Raw genomic sequence first — 26,822 nt, forward strand, 5'->3', positions numbered from 1 at the left:
CTATATTGTTCTCCATAGTGGCTGCACCAATTTGCAGTCCCACCAGTGGTGCACAAGGATTACCTTTTTTCCACATCTTTGCCAACACTCATTTTCAGGGAATTTTTACTTTAAATATTTTTCTCATTATGACTTTTCAGGATCCCAACCATTGCCTAAACTGTAAAGCAGTCATTTTCCTCTTTTTAAATCTAATCTCTTAGCCCTGTATTCTTCAAACTAGGAACCATGGCACAAAGTAGCAGAATCACTTTTAATTTAATTACCACTCCTTCCTTCTTCCCACCCCACCCCCCCACTCCTGCCACTGAGTCCTTCACACTGCACGGTCTTGGGGGCAGCTGCAAGAGTTCTTACTCTTCCAGGTGTAACTTAAATGGGTCAAAGTAGGTAGAGGCAGGTAGACATTTAGGATCAGTATGTGTATGTCTCAAAAGCATATTTGACTCTGACACTAGATGGCTCACCCTTCCAGCTATTTGCTGTCACATATTTTAAAGTGTATCTTGTTTTGAAAGTGGCAACAGATGACATTGAACATTTTATTCAAACTTGAATTTCAGCTAGATAACATGATTTTTTTTAAAAATGTCTCAGGATATAGTTCACATTCTCAAGGTTTTCTATTGCACTAAAGTTCTCAATAGAATTCATGATTTTTTTTTTAAGATTTTATTTATTTATTAGAGAGAGAGAGAGGGAACAAGAGCAGGGGGAGTGGGAGAGGGAGAAGCAGGCTTCCTGCGGAGCAGGGAGTCCAATGCGGGGCTCAATCCCAGGACCCTGGGATCATGACCTGAGCCGAAGGCAGATGCCCAACGACTGAGCCACCCAGGCGCCCCGAGTTCATGATTCTTAATACCCAAATTAAGTTTCTGCTACCAGTTTTTTGGGGTTTTTTAAAGATTTTATTTATTTATTTGACAGAGAGCGACACAGCGAGAGAGGGAACACAAGCAGGGGGAGTGGGAGAGGGAGAAGCAAAGCAGGCTTCCCGCTGAGCAGTGAGCCCAATGCGGGTCTCGATCCCAGGACCCTGGGATCATGACCTGAGCCAAAGGCGGACGCTTAACGACTGAGCCACCCAGGCGCCCCTACCAGTTTTTTAAAATTTATTCCTTTGTTCATTTAATATTTCCTTTTTAAAGCAACCATAAACAGCCTTTTAAAAAAAATATTATTTGAAGGAGAAAGAGCACGAGCCAGGGGGAGCAGCAGAGGGAGAGGGAGAAGCAGGCTCCCCTCTGAGCAGGGAGCCCAATGCAGGGCTCGATCCCAGGACCCTGGGATCATGACCGGAGCCGAAGGCAGATGCTTAACGACTGAGCCACCCAGGCGTCCCTATAAACAGCCTTTTAAACACTTACCTGATCCTACATTTAGTTGAGGTGATTGAAATTTTACAGTAAAAGGAGGATGATTATAACTATTGTTTGCTTCTGAACACAAAAGTGCATGATTCTTACTTTAAAATTTAAAAGGAATGCTCCATTTATGCCAAAGGGCAATTTTCCCCAACCCTTAGCTTTTATGAGTTTAATAAATGAAGCAGCAGCGCTATGCTGGTCTCCTTAATTTACTTAACTGTAAAATATAATTAGTTTGTCACATTTGTCAAGTTCTACCACCTTTTTGTTTTGTTAGTTTATGCCATCATCTTTGTTTAAACTCACTGATGACCAATGAAAGTACCCTTGTTAGGGGCACCTGGCTGGCTTAGTTGGTGGAACATGCAACTCTTGATCTCAAGGTCATGAGTTCAAGCCCCATGTTGGGTGGAGAGATTACTTAAAAAAAAAAAAAAAAAAAATTAAAGGAGCACCTGGGTGGCTCAGTTGGTTAAGCATCTGCCTTCAGCTCAGGTCATGATCCCAGAGTCCCAGGATGGAGCCCCATATTGGGCTCCCTGCTCAGCAGGAGTCTGCTTCTGCCTCTGCAGCTCCCCCTGCTTGTGCGTGTGTGTGCGCGTGCTCTCTTTCTCTCTCTGTCAAATAAATAAAAATCTTAAAAAAAAATTTAAAAGAAAGTACCCTTATTAGACATATATCTGCCTACTTAATTTAAATCGAACACATGTAATATATTTTCCATCATATAATTATACATTTTTCTTTGTATTCTGTATTATCTAAAAATTATAACCAATCACTGAGATTAAAGTTCAGTATTAACTTTAATGATACTGAAAGAAATTATCATAACACTACAACAGAAAAATTTTGAAAGATACACATACACATACACTCATGCACATACACAGAATAATTTCCTGGCTAATTAGTTATAAAGGCATATAAGAAAGTCCTTAAATAAACAAGGCTTATTCTTCCAGGAATTATGAAGCTGTGTACCTTGTGTAAAGTGCAATCCTTTGTACTTACTAATACACTCACAGGCGAATCTGTGTATTGATTGGTTCCTTTCTTTAAATTCTTCACCTTATTTTCTTCTTGAGTACTTACAGAAGGAATGCTAACACTGAAGACTATTTTGTTTTCTTTTTTATTCTTTTCTCCTTATTTCAATTTTAGAAATATTTAGTAATGAAAAGTATTCTATGTTAAAGTCTATTGATTTATACTAAGCTATGTTAAGAAATTACTTCCAGTGTGTTTGTACCAACAGGTTGGTGATAGTATTGTTCACAAAGCCAGAGAGACCTTGGAACGAGCTATTAAACTGGTGAATGATACCAAGAAATGGGGCGCTAGGGTTGTATACGGAGATACTGACAGGTAATGAACTTCCTGCTTTATAGTTGTCTTTTTACATCTCTTCAGATATACATTTCAGTATTTGAAATGGCTTAAGGGTAATCCTTCCTAAAAACAGTTCTACTTAAGTCCTGCCCAGTCCTTATGATCTCATGATCAGGATTAGCTCAGGTCCTGAATTACCAGACATGATCTTAAGAGACAGAAAATTTAAGTGGCCTGAGCCACAGACTTGTAGAGATTCCCATGGCATCCCTGCAGGTAGCCAGGTAGATAGTGATCTGTAAAAATACTGTATATACAGGAGTCTAATCTTTAAAGAAACCCACTTTTTAAAAATGTGAATGATTCCTCATATAGCTGCAGCTCTGTGAATTTAAATATATGTCTTAATTTTGAAAGATACCTGTCAAAGCTATGAGTGGTTAACTTTTCACTAGGCCCCAGAATGTTTTTGACCTTCTGCAAAAAGTGCATATAGGCAAATACAGTTTTCCATTTGATTCCAGAGGGCTCACAGACTTCCTGAAGCCCATCCTCCATGGACTGACAAAGGATAGGACTGCCTCTGAGTCCTGAATTAATAACTTCAGCCTGGTTGCTTGCTTTGGTATTTATTAGGGTCTAGGTATTTATGTAACATCTTGTTTGTATGACTTATTAAAATTCTTCTAGAATATAGGTATTAAGCAAATTTCTTAGACTCTGATATTCTTCTCATATGGAAGGCTTAGTGTCACGGTGGGATCATGCTAAGAGCACTTGCCTCGGGAGCTCTGATAACTTTACAGCCCAGTGGAGCAGTAGGAGATAACGCTTCTAATCATTACAAACAGCTTCTAGGTAATCCTTAAACAGCATTTAATCTTCTCCATTCTTTAATGCACATACAATCAGCATAATCATATTAGTGCTGAGTGAGACCTTACCTCATATAGCAGCTGTTTCATTACTAACAGGTAGGGATACTTTCAAGTTATCCAGGCCCTGATTATCCATAGTCTCTACTCTAACCCGTCAAAAGCCACTCCTAAGTTTGAGTATTTCACTGCTCTGTAAAACCACTTCTGCTGAGTAGTCCAGCAAAATAAAAGTTACTAGAACATCGTTTTGCACCTTGTTAGCAGAGCTCCTTGCAAAATATTTAGGGAAGAGGACAAAGTTAAACCTTTTGTTGAGTTTAATTCAGGATCATACATGTCCATGGTTGATAACACACAGAGAATCAGAAATTGGCATGATTCTGATTATAGTTACTTTGTTTAGCCTTTAAGATCTTTAAGAATTCAAACCAAAAAGCACAGACTCAACAGATTGTCAGAGCTGGAAGACTACTTGGGTGCTATTTAGGTCGGCAGTTTTCACACTGTTGGGAGGAACCAGTGCAGGCACATTCTCAGGTACTGCCTAAAAGCACATTGTACGCAACCAATGAATTATTGACCACTATATCCAAACCTTAAAAAAAAAAAAAAAAAATTAAATAAATAAATAATGATAATGAAAGCACATTCCCCTAAGATAAGAAACTTGTCTAAAATCCCCAACTAGTCAGCAGTGGAGCCATAAAGTAGTACTCAGTGTTTTTTGATTCCTAGCTGGTGCTTTCTCATTAAGTCAGAATTCACAGGTGTTTTATGATTCCGATCAAAGAAATTTATTCATCATTTCATTGAAATATACTGTATGAGGGCAAGTCACTCTAGAATATGCATTATCAGTGGTAACAGTATCACCTTAATAGGTACAAATAGGGAGCAAAACTTAAATAGTACTTAGATAGTACAATGGGTTTAGGCCCCACAAAGTTCAACCCCACCCAACAATATTTTATTCCTTGCTAGTTATTTTCTCTTATTATATTACTTTTTAACTTTTTTCTTTGAGAAGACAGTAATGATAAAAGATTGAGAAACACTGCTTTAGGGATAATAGATCATTGAGAGTGAGGAGGTCTGGATTCTCTTTCTAGCTGTACTCCTAACTGCATGGTTATTAACAAATCACTTAGCCCCTCTGAAGCTCAGTTGCCTCATGATCAGAATGAGAGAAATCTGATAGATGATGGTGAATGACCATTGCCTCCCTCCAATTTCAAAACTGCTGATTTTATGAATCTTGGGGTCTAACTAAGGGAGATCAGTTACCAAAGCATCAAAATTACTGTTAGAAGGGTGTTTCTCTTTCTAAAGCAGTTAATGCATTATTGTCCATTTAGAAAGTATAATAAACACACTGCATTTCTTTTTTTCAATTAAACGATTTTTTATTAAAATATAATTGACATATAGTATTAGCTTCAGGTGTACAATGCAGTGATCTGACAATTATATACATTATAAAATGCTCACCATGATAAGTGTAGTTACCACCTGTCACCATACAAAGTTATTACAATATTATTGACTAGTGGTACAAACAGTTATTTTATAGAATAGTGGTTCTCAATCGTATTTACTTCACCCTAGTGGGATATGACCTACTCCCATTAGTTATAAGAGCTCTCTAGAATCTCTTGGGTCAACCATACTCAAATAAATTTAAAAAAATAAAAAATTTTTAAAAAGAATCTCTTGGGAAATTCATCTGATTATAGTTAAGAAAGGCCTCTCAAGTTATTCTAATATTCCCGCTCACCCTCTACCACGTGAAAATCACTGCTCTATGTGTACTTGATCTCTCAACCCAAAGATAAATGTTACTTAACTAGATTAAAAGCACCAGTGACAAATTCATTTTAAAACCGTCTCTTTTTGTAGGCTAGTCACCTCCATTCTGTTAAGTGACCTTCCAGTAATCTTGGCCAGCTGTCTTGAAGCTTAGCTCCAAATAAAACTGGCCAAAACACCCTAGATGGACTCAAACCCACTAACTACTGGGTAAAATCTCTTATATATACCTTATAATAATAACTTTTAAGATATCAAGTTCATCGAGGTATAATTCTTAACAAAAAAGTGCACTATTTTTAAAAAGAAAATGCGCAGTATATAGTTCAGTATATACATGTATAGATCCGTGTAACCAGTTATCACCTCAGTAAGGGTCCAGAACATTTCTATCAACGTAGAAAGTTCTCTTGTACCCCTTCACAGTCCCTCACTTTCATCCCCTACCACCAGGCAACCACTTATCTGATTCTATTACCACAGCTTAGTTTTTCCCGTCCTAGAGTTTTATAGAAATGTGTATATATGCACTTTAATTTCAAAGTGTCTTAATCATCATTGCACCTGACCTTAATTTTAAGCATAGTGATCTTTTAAAAAACAAAAGTTTGGCAGTTACATCTCAAGTTAAACATACCCTTAGCATATGACTCAACAATTCTCCTGGTATTTACCTAAAGGAAATTTAAATTTAGGTCCACACAAAGTCTTGATGTAAATGTTTATTGCAGCTTTATTTATAATAGTCCAAAACCACAAACAATCCAAATTTCCACCAGAGGGTGAATGGATAAACAAATGTGGCATATCCATACAATGGAATATTACTCAGCAATAAAGAGGAACTAGTTACTGTTACTTCAGCAACATGGATGAATCTCAAAAATAAGCTGAAAGAAGCCAGACATAAGAGAGTACATACTATATAGTTCCATTTATATGAAATTCTTGAAAAAAAAAAAAACCTAATCTGTACTAATTGAAAGCAGGTCTTGTGTTGCCTAGGGCTAGGAGTGGAAAATTATTACAAAGGAGTACATGGGTCTTTTGGGGGATGATGAAAATGTCCTTAGTTTTCTAAGATATCATAGATTTAGTGGCTTAAACAACAGAAATTTATTTTCTCACAGTTCCGGAGCCTCGAAGTCCAAGATAAGTGTCGGCGGATATGATTTCACTTGAAGCCTCTCTGTTAGGCTTATAGGTGGTCACCTTCTTTCTGTGTCCTCACATAACCTTTCCTTTGTTCATGTGCATCCCTGGTGTTCCTTTGCATATTCAAATATTCTCTTTTTATAAGGACACCAGTAACATTAGGCTCATCCTCACCACCTAACTTAGGGCCTCTTTTTAACTTAATCACCTCTTTAAAGGTCCTATCTCCAAATATACTGGGGTTAGGACTTCAACATATGAATTTTAGGGGGAAACAGTTCAGCCCATAACAAATCTATGCATTTGTCGGCATTCATGGAACTGTACACTTAAGACGTATTCATTTTGTTATATGCAAATTATACCTCAGTAAAGTTGCTTTTGAAAATAATCTTTCAAAAGGAAATTTTAAAAGCTATTTTAAAAATAAAGCTATATTGGTGTAATAAGCATCAGATGTGCCTAACAACAACAACAACAAAATTATAGAAAGCTGGTTCAAAGTATAGCCTTTAAAATTAATTTAGATTGAGACCATTTTTAAAGACCTTAAGTAATACTGAATAAATACTGATTTTCTTAAGCTTTTCATATCAGACTCTAGGTATTATCTCCAGTATTGGCAGAGAAAGCTTTTCCAAAGAAACCATCCAAATGAGATTTAAAGTGCAATATAAAAAACATTTAAGAAATACGAGATTGGTTTATGTGGCCCCAAGACTAGGAACAAGAATCTTAAGATAATGTTTCAAGATATTGTCCATTACTATTTAATATCTTTCCATTAAAATTATAGGGGCGCCTGGGTGGCTCAGTCGTTAAGCGTCTGCCTTCGGCTCAGGTCATGATCCCAGGGTCCTGGGATCGAGACCCGCATCGGGCTCCCTGCTCAGCGGGGAGCCTGCTTCTCCCTCTCCCGCTCCCCCTGCTTGTGTTCCCTCTCTCACTGTGTCTCTCTCTATCAAATAAATAAATAAAATCTTTAAAAAGGTAAAAAATAAATAAAATTATAAGTGAAGGGGCGCCTGGGTGGTCAGTCAGTTAAGCGTCCAACTCTTGAAAACAGCACAGGTCATGATCTTGGGGTAATGGAGTCGAGCCCTGCATCAGATTCTGTGCTTCAGTATGGAGTCTGCTTGAGATTCTCTCCCCCTCTGCCCTTCCCCCTGCTCTCTCTCTCTCTCTTTCTCAAAATGAATAAATAATAAAATTTACAAAAAAAATCATACATGAAGATCAACTTTATAATCTCTCTTATTTAAATATATTTATTAGCTACTCTGTTGGTCACAGATTGTATATTATAAAGTTAACTGGATTATGTTAGAGAAAAATACCCAATACTTTTGTTTTTTTGGTTTTTTAGTCTTTTTTGTATTGCAGTTTTTTATTTATATTAGAAATCTTTCCTTCTTGACCTGCATATACTGCTGTTGGAATTGTACATTAGAAGTCTCTACCTTCCTGTCAATTTTGTTGTAAACCTAAAAAAAACTTAATAAATGTAAACTCTTAATTTTACTATTTGAATACCTTTTAAGTATACATATAAATGACAAAGCCTTTTATAAAATAAATTTAAAATAGCAATATTTTAAAAAAAAGAAATATCTTTCTGAAATTCAAATTTGACAGTATCTTTCAAAAAATATTTTTAGTGGGGCACCTGGGTGGCTCAGATGGTTAAGCATCTGCCTTCAGCTCAGGTCATGATCCCAGGATCCTGGGATCGAGTCCCACATCGGGCTCCCTGCTCAGCGGGGAGCCTGCTTCTCCCTCTGCCTCTCTCTGTCTCTTATGAATAAATAAATAAAATCTTTAAAAATATATATATATATATATATTTAGTGTATACCATTTGCCCAGAAATTTCACTGATAGAAATTTGTTCTAAGGATATAATCAGAGGTGTGACAAATTATTATATATGAAATATTAGCAAAAAATTAAAATAACCTAAATATTCAATGATGGAGGTTTGGCTAAATTATAATATCCATACATTGAAATACAGTATAACTGTTAAAATAATGTAAAAGAACTAAACAATGTGGGGAAATGTTAAGATGTACAACTATATGGAATCTAGCAATAATGATCTTTGATCCCAAGTGAGAAGAGATTTACAGATATACCCAGAAAGATTTGTAGTGTCTTTTTTCTGAATGGTAAGATTAGGTGGCTGTTTTCTCCTTTGTGCTTTATGTTTTGTAACACTTCTTCAGTGAACATATATTACAAAATATGTGTGTCTTAAGTTGGGTGGTTCTGAAAGGAAATTTCCTCCCATATCACAAGTAAATTTTCCATTTCTTTATAATCACATTTTATGACTGATGTAATTGTGTGTCATATAAAGCCATTATTGTCTAGGAATGACCCAAGACCTTGGCAGTTCTGACAGATAAGCTGGTCTGTGTAGCCAAACTAGAAATATTAAGTGTCTTAAAGATCTGTAATAAGCTATACAAGGAAAGTATGGTAAAACAAGAAAGCTTAGATAGGAAGCAACTTAATAAGGCAGAGTAAGCGGGGGGGGAAATGTTTTCTTTGGTATTAGAGTATTAGCCAGGAAAGTTACTCTTGATGAAATTTTTTTGTTACAATGACTTCCTCATTTTTAATTTTCTTAGTATATTTGTGCTACTGAAAGGAGCCACTAAGGAGCAGTCTTTTAAGATTGGTCAGGAAATTGCTGAAGCTGTAACTGCTACCAATCCTAAACCAGTGAAATTGAAGTTTGAAAAGGTAAGAGAAATGTAATTAATACTAGTAATCACATAAAAAAAAAATACTAGTAATCACGTATAAAATTTACATACCTTCTAGAGATTTTGGACTTGCACAATACATTTTCAGGATCAGTAATAGTATATGGGTCTACAAAGTGTTAAATTTAAAATATTTTCCCTTAGTTTTGTGCAGTTTTCTCAATTTTTTAGTAATGTCTTTATATAAAGAAATAAAAAGGTTGTTCCAGTTAACTGTTGCTGTGTAACAGACTACCCCCAAATTTAATGGTGTGAAACACCCTTTTTATTAATAATGCTTACAGATTTTATAGGTCAGGAATTCAGAAAGGGTGCAGCAGAGATGGCATGTCTCTGCTCCACAATGCTTAGGTCCTTAGCAAATGTGGCATATTCATACAATGGAATATTACTCAGCAATAAAGAGGAACTCCTTAAAACTGAAGGTGATGCAACCAACAGCTAAATGGCTGAAATCACCTAAAGCTTGCTCTCTCTAATGTCCGGGGGTTGATGCTGGCGGCTGTTTGGAACATCATCTAGGGCTGTCAGCTGGAACACCTACACTTGGTCTTTCCCTGGGACCGTGTGTTCTTCCTCACAGCATGATGGGTCTGAGTTCCAGGAATGAACATCCCAAAGAAAAACAGACAAAAGCAGTTTTGCTTTTCATGACCTTGTCTCAAAGTCACACAGCATCATAGCCTGACTAGATTTAAGAGAGAACATAGACTCCCATCTCTTAATGGGAAGAATGTCAGAGTCAAACTGTTAAGACCATGTGGGATGGCAGATATTATTTCTTTAGATAGTGCAGTCTGCCATAAGGACCTTAGACTATTTTCATTTTACTTTAGATATCAAATATGTATTTAGTTCTATAAAAGATACTAAGCTAGGAGAGGTGTGGCATGCAAAGAAGCATAAGACACAGTCGCACTCTCTAAGAGCCAATAACCTAAAAGGAAAGATTAGAAACCTTTTATTTTAAACTTACAGAAAGTCTCATGAGAGCAATCTCCCTAAACGCTGTAAGAGCACAAATAAAAGGAGGTATTATTTCCTCCTGGGCTGTATGGGGAGACTCCATGTAGGAGGTAATATTGCACTGTGTCTCAGAAAATGGTTAGAATTTCAATAGGCAGCCATGGGGCTGCAGTCATTCTGCATAGAAGAGAATGGTATGTAGGAGGATATGGAGTTAGAAAAGCACAATATGGGAATATAGAGTACAGGGAGAGAAGTCTAGAAAATAAAGTTAAGACCAAGTTGCAGAGTGTCTTGAATGCCAAGCTAAAGTGTTTAAACTTAATTCAGAAAAGTTCATCAAACATGAGCATGACATGATCAGAGCGGTTTGGGGAGGATTGTCCTCATGGTGGTATACAAGATGGATTGGGAAGAGGGGAATCTCAAGATAGGGTGCAACCTGTGTAGCCTGAACTAGGGAAAATAAAAAAGGGACAATTCAAGAGATATTGAGAAAGAAGGATGGGTAGGAGTTAGAAATGGTTGATTTAAGAGAACAGGTATGAAAAGGGTAAAAGTAACTATACCGGAGCAAGAACTATGCTAGAAGAGATTTCAAAAAAGACTAGGATATGGTATCTACCCTGAAGAGTGAGCATTCTAATTGGTGCACAGATGGGGAGAACAGCTAGAAAACAGTGAGAATGAGTGCTATCCTAGAAGTATACATATGGTGTGGACACTCACTCAACCCATCTGGCAAAGTGAAGAGCATGACATGTTTAGAAAATAACACCAGACATGAAAATTTACCTGACACAGATCATAGACCTAACATAAAAGCAAAAACTGCAAAACTTCTTAAAATAAACATTAGTTAAGGATTATGATGTAAATGTTCATGATGAATATTGACCTGTAGTTTTTTCTTGTATTGTCTTTGGGACAAAAAAAAAAAGGCTAGTTTCATAAAATGAGTTGGAAATGTTCCCATGTATATAAGATTAGTACAGTTATTTTTTTTTTTTTTTCTTAAATGTTGATGTAATTCACTGGTGAAGCTCTCTGGTCCTGACATTTTATTGGGGGGGATAGGGAGGGAAGTCATAGATTTTTAATTACAAATTTAACATCTTTAATATATATTGAAATATTCAGGTTTTCTTATGTCAGTTTTGATAACTTGCAGTTGTCAAGGAATTTGTCCATTTCTCCTAGGTTGTCAGATTTATTGGCATGAATTATTTATACTTCCTGTGATTTTGATTTCTGTAAGATCTTTAGTGACATCCCTCCTTGATATTGATAATTTGGGTTTTTTTCTTTTTCTTTTTTTTTTTTTTTTTTTTTGCCTTGATCATCTAGCTAGAGGTTTATCCATTTACTGAACTTTTTGGAGAACAATTTCATTAATTTCCACGCTTTGTTATTTCCTTCCTTATACTTACTTTGGGTTTAGTTTCCTTTTCTTTTCCTGTCTTCTTAATTTAAAAGTTTGAATCACTGATACTAAACAAATATTTTTTAATGTATTTTAAGATATCTATTTCCCTCTAAATACTATTTTAGCTTCAAATTTTGGTATCTTGTATTTTCATTATTACTCATTTGTTTCAATGATAAAGACCTAATGTCTAATGTCATTTAGAATTGTTAAGTTCCAAATATTAAAGGATATTCCAGAAATCTTTTTGTTATTATTTCTAATTTAATTCCATTGTGGTCAAAGAATGCACTCTGTATGATTTTAATGCTTTTAAGTTTATTGAAATTTGTCCTTTGGTCCAGCATATGGTCTATCTTAATGAATATTCCCATGTGACCTTAAAAGCTATCTGTATTCTGCTTATTGGAATGTCCCGTAAGTGTCACTTAGGTTATGTTAATAGTGGTGGTGTTGAAGCCTTCTATATTCCTAATGATTTTCTGTCAATTTCTAAGAGAGAGTTGCTAAAGTCTCCAAGTATAATCATGGTTTTGCCTGTTTCTTCCTTTTTGTTCTGCTAGTTTTTATTACATAATTTATAAGTTTTCTTATTAGGTCCATACACATTCAGGATTATTTATCTTCCTGACAGATTTATATTTTTATCTTTGATAATATTTCTTGTCTTGAAGCCTACTTTTTCTGATATTAATATAACCACTCTAGCTTTGTTTTGATTAGTGTTAGCATGTGTATCCTGTTCCATTTTTTATTTTTAACCTATGTCCTTACATTCGAAGTGTACTTTTAGTAGTTTATTGCTGTGTCTTACTTTTTGGTCAGATCCAATCTGATTACTTCTGCCTTTTAATTGGGATGTTTAGACCATTTACATTTAGTGCAATTATTGATAAAGCTTGGGGACAGAGGAAAGGACCAATTTGGTAGCATTAAAAGGGAGTGGAGGGCACACAACCATTAATCTAGTAATTTATCCAGTAGAATAATCCATGCAAGGTTGTTCACTGGAACACTGATTGGGAACATCCTAAATGACCCACAGTAGTAGGTAACTAGTTACATAAATTGTGATACCCTCCCATAATGGAATACTATGTATCTACAAAATAAACTGAGCTTTCTGTACTAGGATGGAATGCTCTCCAAGATACATTAATAAATGAAATAAAGTACAGAATGATATACATGGTAAGCTACCATTATGTGTATAAGTATCTCTGGAAGGGTACACAGGAAATCAATAACAGGATGCCTCTAGGGCAGGGAAAGTAGAGGCAGGAGGACCAGTATATTCTCTTATAACTTTTCATTTTGTACTTATAATTTTTAAATATGTAGGTGTTAGAGTAATTTTTAATTGTTTAAATAGATATGATTGACGACTTTTGAGAGAGCAGTGTCAGCTACAATAAGGGCAAAATTTGATAGTGGAAACAAAGGAGTTGAGTGGTAAGGAAGTAAAGACAACTCATTTTGTGTGCTTTCGCCTCTAAATGTATCATGAATTTAATTGGTGCTAAGCCATATTTAGATTTTGTGTGTGTGTGATTAATATTTGGTTAAAGACATAAAAAGATATTCATGGTAGGGGAGAATGGTAATTGAGAGGCATTTTGTTAATCCATTACAGGTATATTTGCCCTGTGTCTTACAAACAAAAAAGAGGTATGTGGGTTACATGTACGAAACACTGGAACAAAAGGACCCGGTATTTGATGCAAAAGGAATAGAAACAGTCAGAAGAGATTCCTGCCCTGCTGTTTCTAAGGTAAGTTTTACCTATCTTGTTTTCATCTTTAAGAAGTAAGTCGCTAGGGCGCCTGGGTGGCTCAGTTGGTTAAGCGACTGCCTTCGGCTCAGGTCATGATCCTGGAGTCCGGGATTGAGTCCCGCATCGGGCTCCCTGCTCGGCAGGGAGTCTGCTTCTCCCTCTGACCCTCCTCCTTCTCATGCTCTCTGTATCTCATTCTCTCTGTCTCAGATAAATAAATAAAATCTTTTAAAAAAAATTAAAAAAAAAGAAGTAAGTCGCTAAAGAATCTGGTGAAAATCCTTAAGCACACATCACAGTGGCCCTCCTAGCCTCTGTGACTATGTATAACTATCAGTGGAGGAACAATATGATTTTTGAGAATTTCATTTCTAATGAAAACAACTTGATTTTAGTCCTTAGTTTCTGACTTCTTCCCACACCTTACCTTTTATCACAATTGCTAAAAAAAAATACATAACTTGGTAAGAATTTCCTGCCTATCACCTGGAGATGATAATATGTTATCATATGACAACACCCAAAACCTAGGGAGCAGGATAAAGAAACTAGCAAAAGAATAATTTTATAAGTAGAATAATTTTATAAGTAGTCCATTCTAGATAAACTGAAATTTTATTTACTTGAATGATTAAATACAAGTTAGATTTCTGAACAGTGGTACCATAAATTACCTAAATTTCTCAACCACAGTAATTTTAACCATAGTATTTCAACCACAGTAATTTTAACCATAGTATTTTCTATTTTTTCTTTACTCAGGCCCAGACTCCTTCTGTAACAAACCAAAAAATTAGTATAAATGGAACAGTACTCTACCCACTGATTTTTTTTAAGTTTTTTTATTGTTAATCACCATACATTACATCATTAGTTTTAGATGTAGTGTTCCATGATTCATTGTTTGTGCATAACACCCAGTGCTCCATGCAGAACGTGCCCTCTTTAATACCCATCACCAGGCTAACCCATCCTCCCACCCCCCTCCCCTCTAGAACCCTCAGTTTGTTTTTCAGAGTCCATCGTCTCTCATGGTTCGTCTCCCCCTCTTCATTCTTCCCCTCCGGCTATCTTCTTCTTCTTCTTTTTTTTTTCTTAACATATATTGCATTATTTGTTTCAGAGGTACAGATCTAAGATTCAACAGTCTTGCACAATTCACAACGCTTACCAGAGCACATACCCTCCCCAGTGTCTATCACCCAGTCACCCCATCCCTCCCACCCCACCCCCCGTCCAGCAACCCTCAGTTTGTTTCCTGAGATTAAGAATTCCTCATATCAGTGAGGTCATATGATACATGTCTTTCTCTTTTTGACTTATTTCGCTCAGCGTAATACCCTCCAGTTCCATCCACGTCATTGCAAATGGCAAGATCTCATTCCTTTTGATGGCTGCATAATATTCCATTGTATATATATACCACATCTTCTTTATCCATTTGTCTGTCGATGGACATCTTGGCTCTTTCCACAGTTTGGCTATTGTGGACATTGCTGCTATAAACGTCGGGGTGCACGTACCCCTTCGGATCCCTACATTTGTATCTTTGGGGTAAATACCCAGTAGTGCAATTGCTGGATTGTATTCTACCCACTGATTTTTTATAAGAGCATAAAAAGCACAATAGATTGTTGTCAATGTCAGTCAGTATATTATGCTATATATATAATGTTATATGAATTTGAGATATTATTTAATACTAGTTTCTGAAGAGATATCATCCAATGCATTCTTTCTCCAAGGGTAGAATTGTACTTAAGCCAAATTAGCAAACTAAGTGAGTAAATATGCATTGGTTCCAGGATTCATAATAAGATACAGAACTTTAACCTAGAACTAATTTAAATTCAATCCACTACATAAATCCACTGCATATCAGAAATATTTCCAGCATAGAAAATTCCATCACAATTAATATAGATTTGTTGACACTATGAAAAAGCAAAAGACTGATTTTTATTTCACTGCTTGGTGATATGACAAACTTCTGTCTGTCCACCTGAGTCTATAACAGGCAAATAAAAAACAATACATGGGGGTGCCTGGGTGGCTCAGTTAGTTAAGCGACTGCCTTCGGCTCAGGTCATGATCCTGGAGTCCCTAGGTTGAGTCCCGCATCGGGCTCCCTGCTTGGCAGGGAGTCTGCTTCTCCCTCTGACCCTCCTCCCTCTCATGCTCTCTCTCTCTCATTCTCTCTCTCTCAAATAAAAAAAAAAAAAAAAACACAATACATGAAATCATGTCTGGCTTTTTGTGCTTAAGTATGTCATGTTACTCATTACATAGCAAATGTTTTATTTGCATGTTATTTTGATATAATTTTCCTCAAACTACCTGATACTCTGTTTTTAGAAATAGCAAGCTATATAAGATCTCCAAAATATTTTTCAATTTTTAATCATTTTTACTATCCAGTTACTATAGAGTAGATTGTTTAGGTAAATGGCAAATTACCCAGTAGTTACATAAGTGAAAATATAACAAAGATGAAATGTACTAGGGGATATTTTTATAAACATATCCTTTTTTTTTTTTTTAAGATACTTGAGCGTTCTCTAAAGCTGCTATTTGAAACAAGAGATATAAGTTTAATTAAACAGTATGTTCAGCGACAATGTATGAAGCTTCTGGAAGGAAAAGCCAGCATCCAAGATTTTATCTTTGCCAAGGAATACAGAGGAAGTTCCTCTTATAAACCTGGAGCTTGTGTGCCAGCCCTGGAGCTTACAAGGTAATGATGCACACCACAGCAGAACTCTCAGTATCAGCAAGTGTAGTCCTGGGATTCTGAGTGGTTTGGCATAGATGAAGACAGCTAGTCCACAGGCAGCTTCTTTACCTGCCCAGATGAAGCCTCACTAAAGGTAAATAGATGCTCTCCCATACTTTGTAAGCTCTGAAGAGGAAGAAGGAACTCCTCTTTTGGGCTTCCCTTGAGAAACTACTACATTCAGTGAAATTATAATCTGGTACAGAGCTTGAATTGTTGTTTTTCCACATCAAAATCACTAGGTAGTCCTTAATAAGGGTCTACCAAAGCACTTTAGAATGATACCAAATGGTATCATTCTAAAATCCAATCATCTAACCAGCTAAATTTTCTCTTCTCTTTCACTGTTAGATTTATGATAGTTCTTACTCTTTGGAGATAGAAAACATTTTAAGCTAGTTGATATCTGGCAACTCATGTTGTTTTTCAGTTAGCAATGATTTACAGTGTAAGTTGTTTGTTTGTTTTTAAGATTTTATTTATTTGAGAAAGAGAGAGCACGAGCAGTAGGGTGAGGAAGGGCAGAGGCAGAGGGAGAAGCACGTTCCCCGCTGAGCAGGGAGCCCGAAGCGGGGCTCAATCCCAGGACCTTGAGATCATGACCTGAGCCGAAGGCAGACTCTTAACCAACTGAGCCCCACTCAGGTGCCCCTACAGAGACATTATGTCTGCTTGGTGCTCATTAAGTCAAGTGTATATAGCTCTCAAAAGTTGTAACTCTGGGGCACCTGGGTGGCTCAGATGTTTGGGCATCTGCCTTCAGCTTAGGTCGTGATCTCCAAGTCTTGGGATCGAGCCCCACATCGGGCTCCTGGCTCAGCCAGGAGTCGGCTTCTCCCTCTGCCTCTCCCCTGGCTCATGCTCTCTCTCTCTCTCAATCTCTCTTTCCCTAATGATAAATTTTAAAATCTTAAAAAAAAAAAGGTTGTAACTGTAACATAGAGGTACCACTTGTATTCTCATGGTTTCATAACTGTTTAATTCTCATTTAATTTTCTGGTAAGATGCCTCCATAACAGTTTTTGAATGAATATTTATGTGGATTTAAATAGGAAAATGCTTACTTATGATCGGCGCTCTGAGCCTCGAGTTGGAGAGCGAGTGCCGTACGTCATCATTTATGGGACCCCCGGAGTACCACTTATCCAGCTGGTGAGGCGCCCAGCGGAAGTGCTGCAGGACCCGACTCTGAGACTGAATGCCACTTACTATATCACCAAGCAAATCCTACCACCTCTGGCAAGAATCTTCTCACTTATTGGTATTGATGTCTTCAACTGGTATCATGAATTACCAAGGGTAAGCCTACCAAATAGTATACCTATGCTATGACTGTAGAGAGAATTCACTTGCAATTTCCAGTAGAACTAAAGATTTTATTTATGTGCTATGAGAGGCAACACAGATGCTCTGTTATCTTAAACTGGCAAAGGTGCCACAGTCTTCTGGTTTCCTAAAAGAAGCTTTTAAGTTTTCTGCAAACACCTTCCCAGCTTCTGTCACATTGGCCAAATTATAGAATATTAAAATAAATTCTGCACTATTTCAGTGATAAACACTTAACTAAAAAAATAAGCCATAATAAACCAGCTAATAAAAAGAAATGAAGGAGAGCAAAAATTCCTTCAAAATGTGTGTTTAAGAAATATATATAGTATGTAGTATCTAGACATAGTGCTGAAAAAATCAGACTAAAGACTGTTAAAAGAACATTATGCTAGGGGCACCTGGGTGGCTCAGTCGTTAAGCATCTGCCTTCAGCTTGGGTCATGATCCCAGTGGGATAGAGCCCTGCATCGGGCTCCCTGCTCAGTGGGAAGCCTGCTTCTCCCTCTGCCACTCCCCCTGCTTCTGTTCCCTCTCTCGCTGTGTCTCTCTCTGTCAAATAAAATCTTAAAAAAAAAAAAAATATATATATATATATATATATATATATATACACACACACTAAAGTGAAACCTCGAACTTGGAATCTTGGCCAAGGGAGTTTTGCTTGAACTGTTAGTTAACTCACTGGCAGCCTGAAGGAGCAGTCTGTGATCAGATAATCATCTGGGAGATGTGAGTCTCAGAGAGGAGCAGTTTTTATCTACTGTTCGGAATTGGATCTGCTCAGTCATCTGCTATTGTCTCAGGCTATGAAAGACTGATGGTATTCAGGCAAACTAGTAAAAGTTGATCCTCAAATTACTTTTGATTTCTCAACAAGCATGTATGGCCTCAAGGAAAAGAATAAGCTAGGAAACGGAGGTTGAAGCTGTGCTGGCCACCGTCTGTCGTGCTGCGTCCCAGCTTTGCACCAGAGGCTCGGATGACTTTCATTTCATTAGCAAGAATGCTAAATCAATGGCATTTGTAAGAGGCTAACCTAATAATAACTTTGATGAATAGTGATTAAAAGATACCAGGAGGAGACCAAGGGTATAATAACAACATGATGTTATTTCAGTGTCAAAAGAGTACCAGAAGACAGATCTCTGAAACCAGTATTAACTTTCAATGAAGAATGCTTAGGTGAAATATATCTAATTACATTTGGAATGTTCCAGGTTTACTCTTGCTTGAATTTTGCACCCTACTGCCTAACAAGTTATTTTTAACCTTCTACTTGCCTTGTTTCCCTGGCCCAGTTGTGTAGCCTTAAACAGTATCCACTCTCATCCTGGATTTCTTCCACTGTCCTCTCTAATCTCCAGTGTCCTGTATGATCTCATACATCTATGTATCTCAACCAAAAAACTGAGTGACAGGAGACCATTTTTTTTCCCCAAAAGAAAAGGAAAAAAAAGAAAAATTATATGTGTGTATATATTTATCTATATATATATATCTGATGATATTAACATGTAAGTTCTGTGAAAGGAAGGATTTTGTTCATTTCTGTAGCCCCATTATCTAGAACAGTCCCTGACATATAGTAGCTACTCACTATGTGTTAGAATGAAATAATGCCTTCGTAAACCTGTAATTAGCATGACAGTAGCAGCTCTGCTGTGAAGCTGGATCAGACTTTTATTTTTTTTAAGTTTTTTACTTTAATTCCAGTATAGTTAACATACAGTGTTCGTTTAGTTTCAGGTGTACAGAATAGTGATTAAGCAGTTCTATCCATTACTCAGCGCTCATCATGATGTACATAAATGTACTCTTTAATCCACATCACCCATTTCACTCATCTCTCAGCCCACCTCCCTGAGACTTATTTCTGAATTGATGTTTTTATAGATCCAGAAAGCCACCAACTCCTCTCGAAGTGAACCTGAAGGGCAAAAAGGCACTATTTCACAATATTTCACTACTTTACACTGTCCTGTGTGTGATGACCTGACGCAGCATGGCATCTGTAGTAAATGTCGGAGCCAACCTCAGCATGTTGCAGTCATCCTCAACCAAGAAATTCGAGAGTTGGAACGTAAAAAGGAGCAACTTGTAAAGGTATGACCTTGTTAGATAGACCCAGAACCCCAAACAATCTGATTCTTTAGGGAAATGTCATCAATACTTGAGATATAGTTTGGGATATAAAACTGGGTGAAAAGTGGAATAAAGATTCTAAGTTAATAAACTCTTAAAATATCAAAAATATCATAATTGAACTAAATTATTACCAGATGGCTTGTTTTGGATACTAACCCTTTATCAGATACGTCGTTTGCAAATATCTTCTTCCATAGGTTGCCTTTTAGTTTAGTTGTTTCATAACTTTTTTGTTTTTATGGAATAGTGTATTGTGTTTATTAAAACTTAGAACTACAATGCTCTTCTACCCAATTTCTTTTATAATAGTATTTTTTTAAAAGGAAGTACCAATTTCTCTACCATATCTATATACCATTCTCATAAAAATCTGATTGTCATAGAGAATTGCTAATAAACTTGGAAGGCTCACAGTTCTGAGAGTCCAGATAGAAAATAGTTAACATGACTGAGTCTTAATCTGTGCCAGAGAACTGTCACAAATGAGTAAACTGTCACAGAGGGGTTAAGTAATTTGCCCTATGTTACATTGCTAATAAGCAGCTGATAAATAGCTGCTAACAAGCAGCTGGCTGGAATACAGACATAAAATGCAGAGATGATTTTTCAGATGTGGGAATTCTAGCAGAAATAACAGAAATCTCTTGAAATAAGTTGGAAAATGAAATCTGAAGAAAAATTAGCACATTTTTTAAAAACAAAGTAGTGTATTTCTTAAAGGAATGATTATATCTTATGCCATCATATTTTGTATTTTTAGCTTTCAGGCTAGAGAAAACAATTTTGGAGTGGAGTTTGTTTTGTCTTGTTTTAGAAAAGCAATATATAAAGTTATTGAAATGTTTGAAAACCAAATAATTAAGAGGTAGGTAGTGTGAGTTAGTGGAAAATGAATCATGCTGATAATAAAGACATCAGGATTCTAGTCTGGACTTCATAATATTGGCCTTGTCCTTTGGCCTGTTTTATCAGAATGCTCTTTTATAAGCCCCTCTAGCTCCAGTGTTGTAAATTCTCTTATACAATCATTCCTCACAGTCCTAAAGTAATCCAAACCAGTATGTGAAGGCCAGGCTCTGCACCTTGTCCTCAAGGTAAAGAAGCTATTGAATCAAGACAGTGTCAGTCCACAATCTCAGTAAAACTTAGCTGCCACAAAGGTGAACAGGGAGAGAGAAAGCTCTTAAGAATTTGAATATTATATAAAGATTGATTAAGGGTTGGTAAAGCACAGACTATTTCCTCTGCACCATTCTAACTGCTGCAGTTAGTACTGGCAGGAAATTCTTAAGTTTTAGAGAGCACGGCCAGTCATCCAGAATCCATTAAACAGATCTCATTAAGGATGGTGGAATCGTAAAGGTATGATTATTTTGATGCAACCACAGAAAGCCCAGCTTGTTGAAATAAGCTGATTCTTACCTCTCCCCTTCCACCCTCTAAGTAGTTCTTAAACACCCTCACTTTTCTCCTTCCCTTCTGTTATCATCCATTCTCTCTCCCCTAAACTCCTGCGACAACCTCCTACCTGCCATTGTTTCCATTTTTTTTTTTTAAGATTGATTTATTTGAGAGAGAGAGAGTGTGCATGTGTGAGCGGGGTGAGGGGGCACAGGGAGAGGGAGGAGGAGAGCAGCAGACTCCCTGCTGAGCACAGAGCCTAACATTGGGCTCCAGCTCACGACCCAGAGATCATGACCTGAGCCGAAATCAAAGTTGGAGGCTTAACCGACTGAGCCACCCAGGCGCTACTGACTCCATTCTTAACACAAGCTAGAATTATATTTTAAAAGTACAAGTCTGGTGCTTTCTCTTTCTCTCTGATAAAATTCAAATTCCTTAGGTGTGCTTTATAAGTCTGTCTCCATTCTGGCACCTTCCTGCTACCTCTCTGTCAGCATTGCTTACCCTTGTCCCTATTACACTCGACCCTCCATGCATGCCATACTGCACTTTTAGGTCCATGAATGCACTTTAATTTCTCCCCTGTTCTGGCCTTTAGAAATCCTGTTCCTTCTGTCTGGAATGCTTTCCTCTACCGCCATTAATCATCATCTACAAGGAATCAGCTTGAACCCCTAGACCCGGTGAAGCCTTCCCTGCAGTGGGCTCCTGCCATAACCTGTTCTGCTTTACTGTGATGAGGTGTAGGTCTGTCTTCCCCCACTAGAAAGCTAGGAGCCCAATGAGGGTAGAGACCCTGCCCCTCTCTCACTGCTGAGACGGCTGGGCCTGAGCAGAGTCCTGCCCGTGGGGGTAGTCTGTAAAAATCTGAATGAATGAACAGCTTCCTGCTGAAGGCACAGCAGTATGTCACTGGCGTGATTACCAAACAACTTTTAGCCAGTTTGTGTTAGTTTAAGGTTCTAGTTGGTGCAACCACTGAAGTCCACTGGATGTTCCCAGCTTCTGTTTTATAGGTTGCTGCCCTGGTGATAGCAACCAACCCTCATAGAAAATTCTCTTGTTGGCTTCTATTACAAGGCGCAAATGTGAGCAGGACCTCCAGAGCTACACTGAAGTCAAAGGCTGTGATTGGTCTCTTCCCCGGACCTTCCTGTCTTCTGCCCTCAGTAACATACACCGCACTAGTCGGTGCCATCTATTTAACTAGAACCCTCGGTCAAGATTAGTTCTTATTTCATATAGAAATAGTTTAAAAGAAGGGATGCTGTTTATAAATAAGGATGGTTCATCATCTTTCAAAAGATATTTTAAACTTTAAAGCATTTTTTAAGAGAATTAAAATGTGTGTCCCCTGTGTACTAAGTAATCAGTAGGAATTTTCATAAAGCAGAAATTATAGGAGATATAATAACAAATATTAGTAATAGATTTTCATATGCTTCTCCGCCCAAGAACGATCAAGTGATCAAAAAAGTAGTTAGAGAAGATGTAAACAACATATGGTAGACCTTATGATTATATATCAAACTCTGAAACTTCAAGCGTTACAACAAATATCAAAAAAAAATCGACCCTATGTTAGTCTGTAAGGAAAGCTTTAAAAAGGAGCACCTGGGTGGCTCAGTCAGTTAAGCATCTGCCTTCGGCTCAGGTCATGATCCCAGGGTCCTGGGATCGAGCCCCACATCGGGCTCCCAGCTCAATGGGGTGTCTGCTTCTCCCTCTGCCCCTCACCCTGCTCGTGCTCTCTCTCTCAAATAAATAATATCTTTTTTTTAAAAAAGCCTTAATATATTTCAAGAAGTTAGAAATATTAGACATTTTATCAATACAATGCTATAAAGCTAGTAATTCATTATAAACTCAGAAAACAAAATGATCATTCCACTTGGAAATTTTAACTTTCTCTTAAACACTACACACAAGATTCTAGACAGCCATGGCAGATCTGATCTCAGAAAAATTCATTACCTTAAACACTTTTTTTAAAGATTTTATTTATTTGCGAGAGAGAGAATGAGAGACAGAGAACATGAGAGGGAGGAGGGTCAGAGGGAGAAGCAGACTCCCTGCCGAGCAGGGAGCCCGATGCGGGACTCAATCCCGGGACTCCAGGATCATGACCTGAGCCGAAGGCAGTCGCTTAACCAACTGAGCCACCCAGGCGCCCCACCTTAAACACTTTTAATAATAAACATGAAAGAGTGAAAATGAAATAAGCAACTGATCAGCTTTCTTATTTTTTCAAAAATTTTCAAAGGATAGCAAAAAGAAAGACTAAAGCAGACTTTTTTTTTTTTTGAATGTCTGCCTCCTTATGAGCTAAAAAGTAAGTATCCAGGTTGTAGTGTTTCAAGTTTTAAACATAAGCTGAATTGAGCTATAGTGCTCCAGGGTTTAAATCACCAGTAATGGATCTTGAAACTAAAAATTGAGTTAAAGAGGCAAGTAATTCCATCCTGGCTTATCAGGCACATAGAGTGCATAAATATTGATCAGTTTGCCCGGCACCTGACACACAGCTGTAATACAGAAGCTCTGTATTTGGGAAGAGATGGGAGCCTCCTGGCAGAGGCTCCTTGGTGAACAGCATAGTCTTCCGAGAGCACGCTGAGTAAGTACACAGTTTCTCAGCAGTTTGCTTGGACAGTATTATAATTCTGAATACAGTAACCAGTCTGCTCAGGAAAACGTGCCCTTCAGTTGACTGGAAGATACTGGGGCAAAGAACAAAAATGTTGAGACATCTCTAAAACAGAAGCTCTTTGAGATACAGATCCGAGAATTAACTAAAGCAGTTTGATTTCTCTCTCAGAAGATCATCTAGAGTAGAGGCAGCTGTTTGGTATCCATTTTGTAAATCACTTGGATACAGTATTCAAATAAAAAATCCAGCCTGTATTTGCTTGATCCTTGGGTCCACATTTAATACCTTTTTTAATTTTTTTAATGTTTTTCATGTTTTATAATCTTTTTAACATATATGTGACCTGAGACTTTGTTAAAAATCTGATCATTGTATTAAGACATAAATGCTTCTCCTCTGTTAAAAATTGCCTTATTGGGCGCCTTGGTGGCTCAGTTGGTTAAGCGACTGCCTTCGGCTCACGTCATGATCCTGGAGTCCCAGGATCGAGTCCCGCATCGGGCTCCCTGCTCAGCAGGGAGTCTGCTTCTCCCTCTGACCCTCCCCCCTCTCATGTGCTCTCTCTCTCCTCTCATTCTCTCTCTCAAATAAATAAATAAAATCTTCAAAAAAAAAAATGTTGCCTTATTACTTTTCTTTCGGTCAAATCTTATTAAACATCAGAATCACCCGGGGGCCCTAAAAAGTACACATCCTTAGGCTCTTTTGCCTGGAGATTCTGATTCATTGGTCTGGGATGGGGCTCGGGTGTCAGTATACTTTTAAGTTCATGTATAGCAAGGTATGAGAACTGGTCTAGACTACTACTTTCTAATTAATATCTTTTGGGGTTTTTTTCCGTACTGGCACTTTCTCTTCTGGAATAAGAAAATGGATCACTTTTTTATTACTGGCACCTAAAAAGATAAATCTGAGTAATTTGAAAAAAACAGTGTTTATAGCTCATTTAAAAGACAGTCTTTAAGTGGTAACTGGGTCGCTTATTCATGGATCTTAATATACCATTGACCCTGAACAACATAGGGGTTGGGGTAACTACCCCCCCTCCCAGTCAAAAACCCACATAGGAATTTTGACTGTCCAAAAACTTAATTACTAATAGCCTACTGTTGACTGGAAGCCTTACTGATAACAGTTGATTAACACCTATTTGGTATGTTACGTGGATCATATACTGTATCCTTAAAGTAAGCTAGAGAAAAAAAATCATAGAGAAAAACTTGAGCTTCCTTGTAAGAATTTTGTAACATTTATAGTAGTGTACTGTGAGTTTATTGGGGAAAAAATCCATATAGAAGTGGACCTGTGCAGTTCAAATCAATGTTGTTCACGGGTAACCTGTAATATCCATTAGGGTAGGCTAGGCTTCAGAGATGAAAATTAGTGAAACTTTCTGTAATGTATGAAGTCTCATATGTCTGCCAGTAATCTATGGTGGGTCAGAGAGGAGGGGTTATACAAGTTTGTTGTTAACACATATACATAGGGACTTTCCTATTGTTTTATGTATTCCTCTTATACTTTCAGATATGCAAGAACTGTACAGGGTGCTTTGATCGACATATCCCGTGTGTTTCTCTGAACTGCCCAGTACTTTTCAAACTCTCCCGAGTAAATAGAGAATTATCCAAGGCACCATATCTCCGGCAATTACTAGACCAGTTTTAAATTGTCAATATCACAGAATTCCAGGTGCTATTTTTTTTTCAGTGTTTACCACTAAACTGTTGTGCATGGTGCTTTCTCAACTTTCATCGAGTCAAGTATGTTCACTGTCTCTTATCTGAAGACTGAAGGCTTTTATGCTAACTGAATTAAAAATTGTACTTGTTGATCTCTGAATAGCTCACTTCTTACAATGTACAAATTCTTCATCCTTTTATAACGTATGTGTTGAATTTGCTCCAGTATGTGTAACATCTTGTAAATCCATTTGAGTAGATGATACTTACTTCCCTGTGGAAGGAGCACTGAAAACCTCTTTAAAAAAAAAAAAAAACAAAAACAAAAAAACAAAAACCATTCGTGTGTTTCCCTTGAAATGTCTGTATCAAGACGTGTTACTTAGAGATACTCATTCACTTTATAATTTTGACTGCGAAATATTTTGTAAATACACTTTTTTACTTTTCAAACAACTGAGTAAAATAATGTGCAATGAATTTTATACAAATGATTTTCAAGTTGTTAGGTATATTTCCTCTAGGTTTTGCTTGACTCAGAGTAGAGTTGTTATTTTGATCGAACTGTGCAAACAATAGTACCATGTGTAGCATTTTGAAACGTTATTTTCTAAAACCGCTGTCTTGCTTTAGCTATTCCTGGGGCATTGTGAGGAACTGTGCAAAGACATTTTTGTTACAAACCTGTGGGCCTGTTGCAATACTTTAAAAATAAATTTTATTCCATTTTTGCTTGTTTTGTATAGACATTTCTATTGCTTCTAAATATGCTTAAAATATTTTCTTTCCTTATGTACTGTACAGTTAATCTTATTTGCCATCATCTTGAACACAAAATGTGTATTTAGAATATTTGTATAACTGTATAAAATGAAAAAGGAATTATGTGGTCAGTGCATTGTTTTCTAAACTGGAAATCATTTTGTTTTAAAAGTTAATGGAAACCATATTAAAGTTGAATAAAATATGAAATACGGCAGTGTGATTATTAATTATCTCCCTCTGTTGGTTACATCTTACCCTACTCTTTTCTGAATTTTAATATGGTCAATTTAATTGATGCCGCAAATTCCCTCACCCAAAACTTGAGGATAAAAAAAGTAGTCTAGAAAAATTTCAGCTCTCATCCTTTTACTTGTTAGTAGATTTTCTGTGTACACTTTCACTTAGATACAATTAATGGTGAAGCCAGGACTTTCCAGAGGGAAAGCAATAATTAATTACATTATTCCTTTTTTTAAAATTGCCCATTTTTTCAATAGAAAGCAGTTCTTATTTTAACATAGAAAGCTCATCTGGTTGTATACCAGAAATAGGTCTTCCATTGCCAAATCAGGACTTCCAAATACTGTGGGGGGATT

At 37.0% G+C, this 26,822-nt stretch overlaps 1 protein-coding gene across 1 annotated transcript in view; it reads left to right on the plus strand.

Moving 5' to 3' along the window:
- REV3L (REV3 like, DNA directed polymerase zeta catalytic subunit) overlaps nucleotides 1-26,452 on the plus strand; it is a 175,534-nt gene extending 149,082 nt beyond the window's left edge. The window contains exons 26-32 of the mRNA XM_021693690.1: nucleotides 2,626-2,735; nucleotides 9,172-9,286; nucleotides 13,335-13,472; nucleotides 16,019-16,209; nucleotides 17,301-17,547; nucleotides 19,474-19,683; nucleotides 25,307-26,452. Of these exons, the coding sequence (XP_021549365.1) occupies nucleotides 2,626-2,735; nucleotides 9,172-9,286; nucleotides 13,335-13,472; nucleotides 16,019-16,209; nucleotides 17,301-17,547; nucleotides 19,474-19,683; nucleotides 25,307-25,447 (1,152 nt within the window). The 3' untranslated portion in view covers nucleotides 25,448-26,452. The remainder of the gene's footprint in view (nucleotides 1-2,625; nucleotides 2,736-9,171; nucleotides 9,287-13,334; nucleotides 13,473-16,018; nucleotides 16,210-17,300; nucleotides 17,548-19,473; nucleotides 19,684-25,306) is intronic.
- The last annotated feature ends 370 nt before the right edge of the window (nucleotides 26,453-26,822 follow it).

The sequence above is a fragment of the Neomonachus schauinslandi genome, chromosome 8 (assembly GCF_002201575.2).
Source record: "Neomonachus schauinslandi chromosome 8, ASM220157v2, whole genome shotgun sequence".
Classification (NCBI taxonomy): domain Eukaryota; kingdom Metazoa; phylum Chordata; class Mammalia; order Carnivora; family Phocidae; genus Neomonachus; species Neomonachus schauinslandi.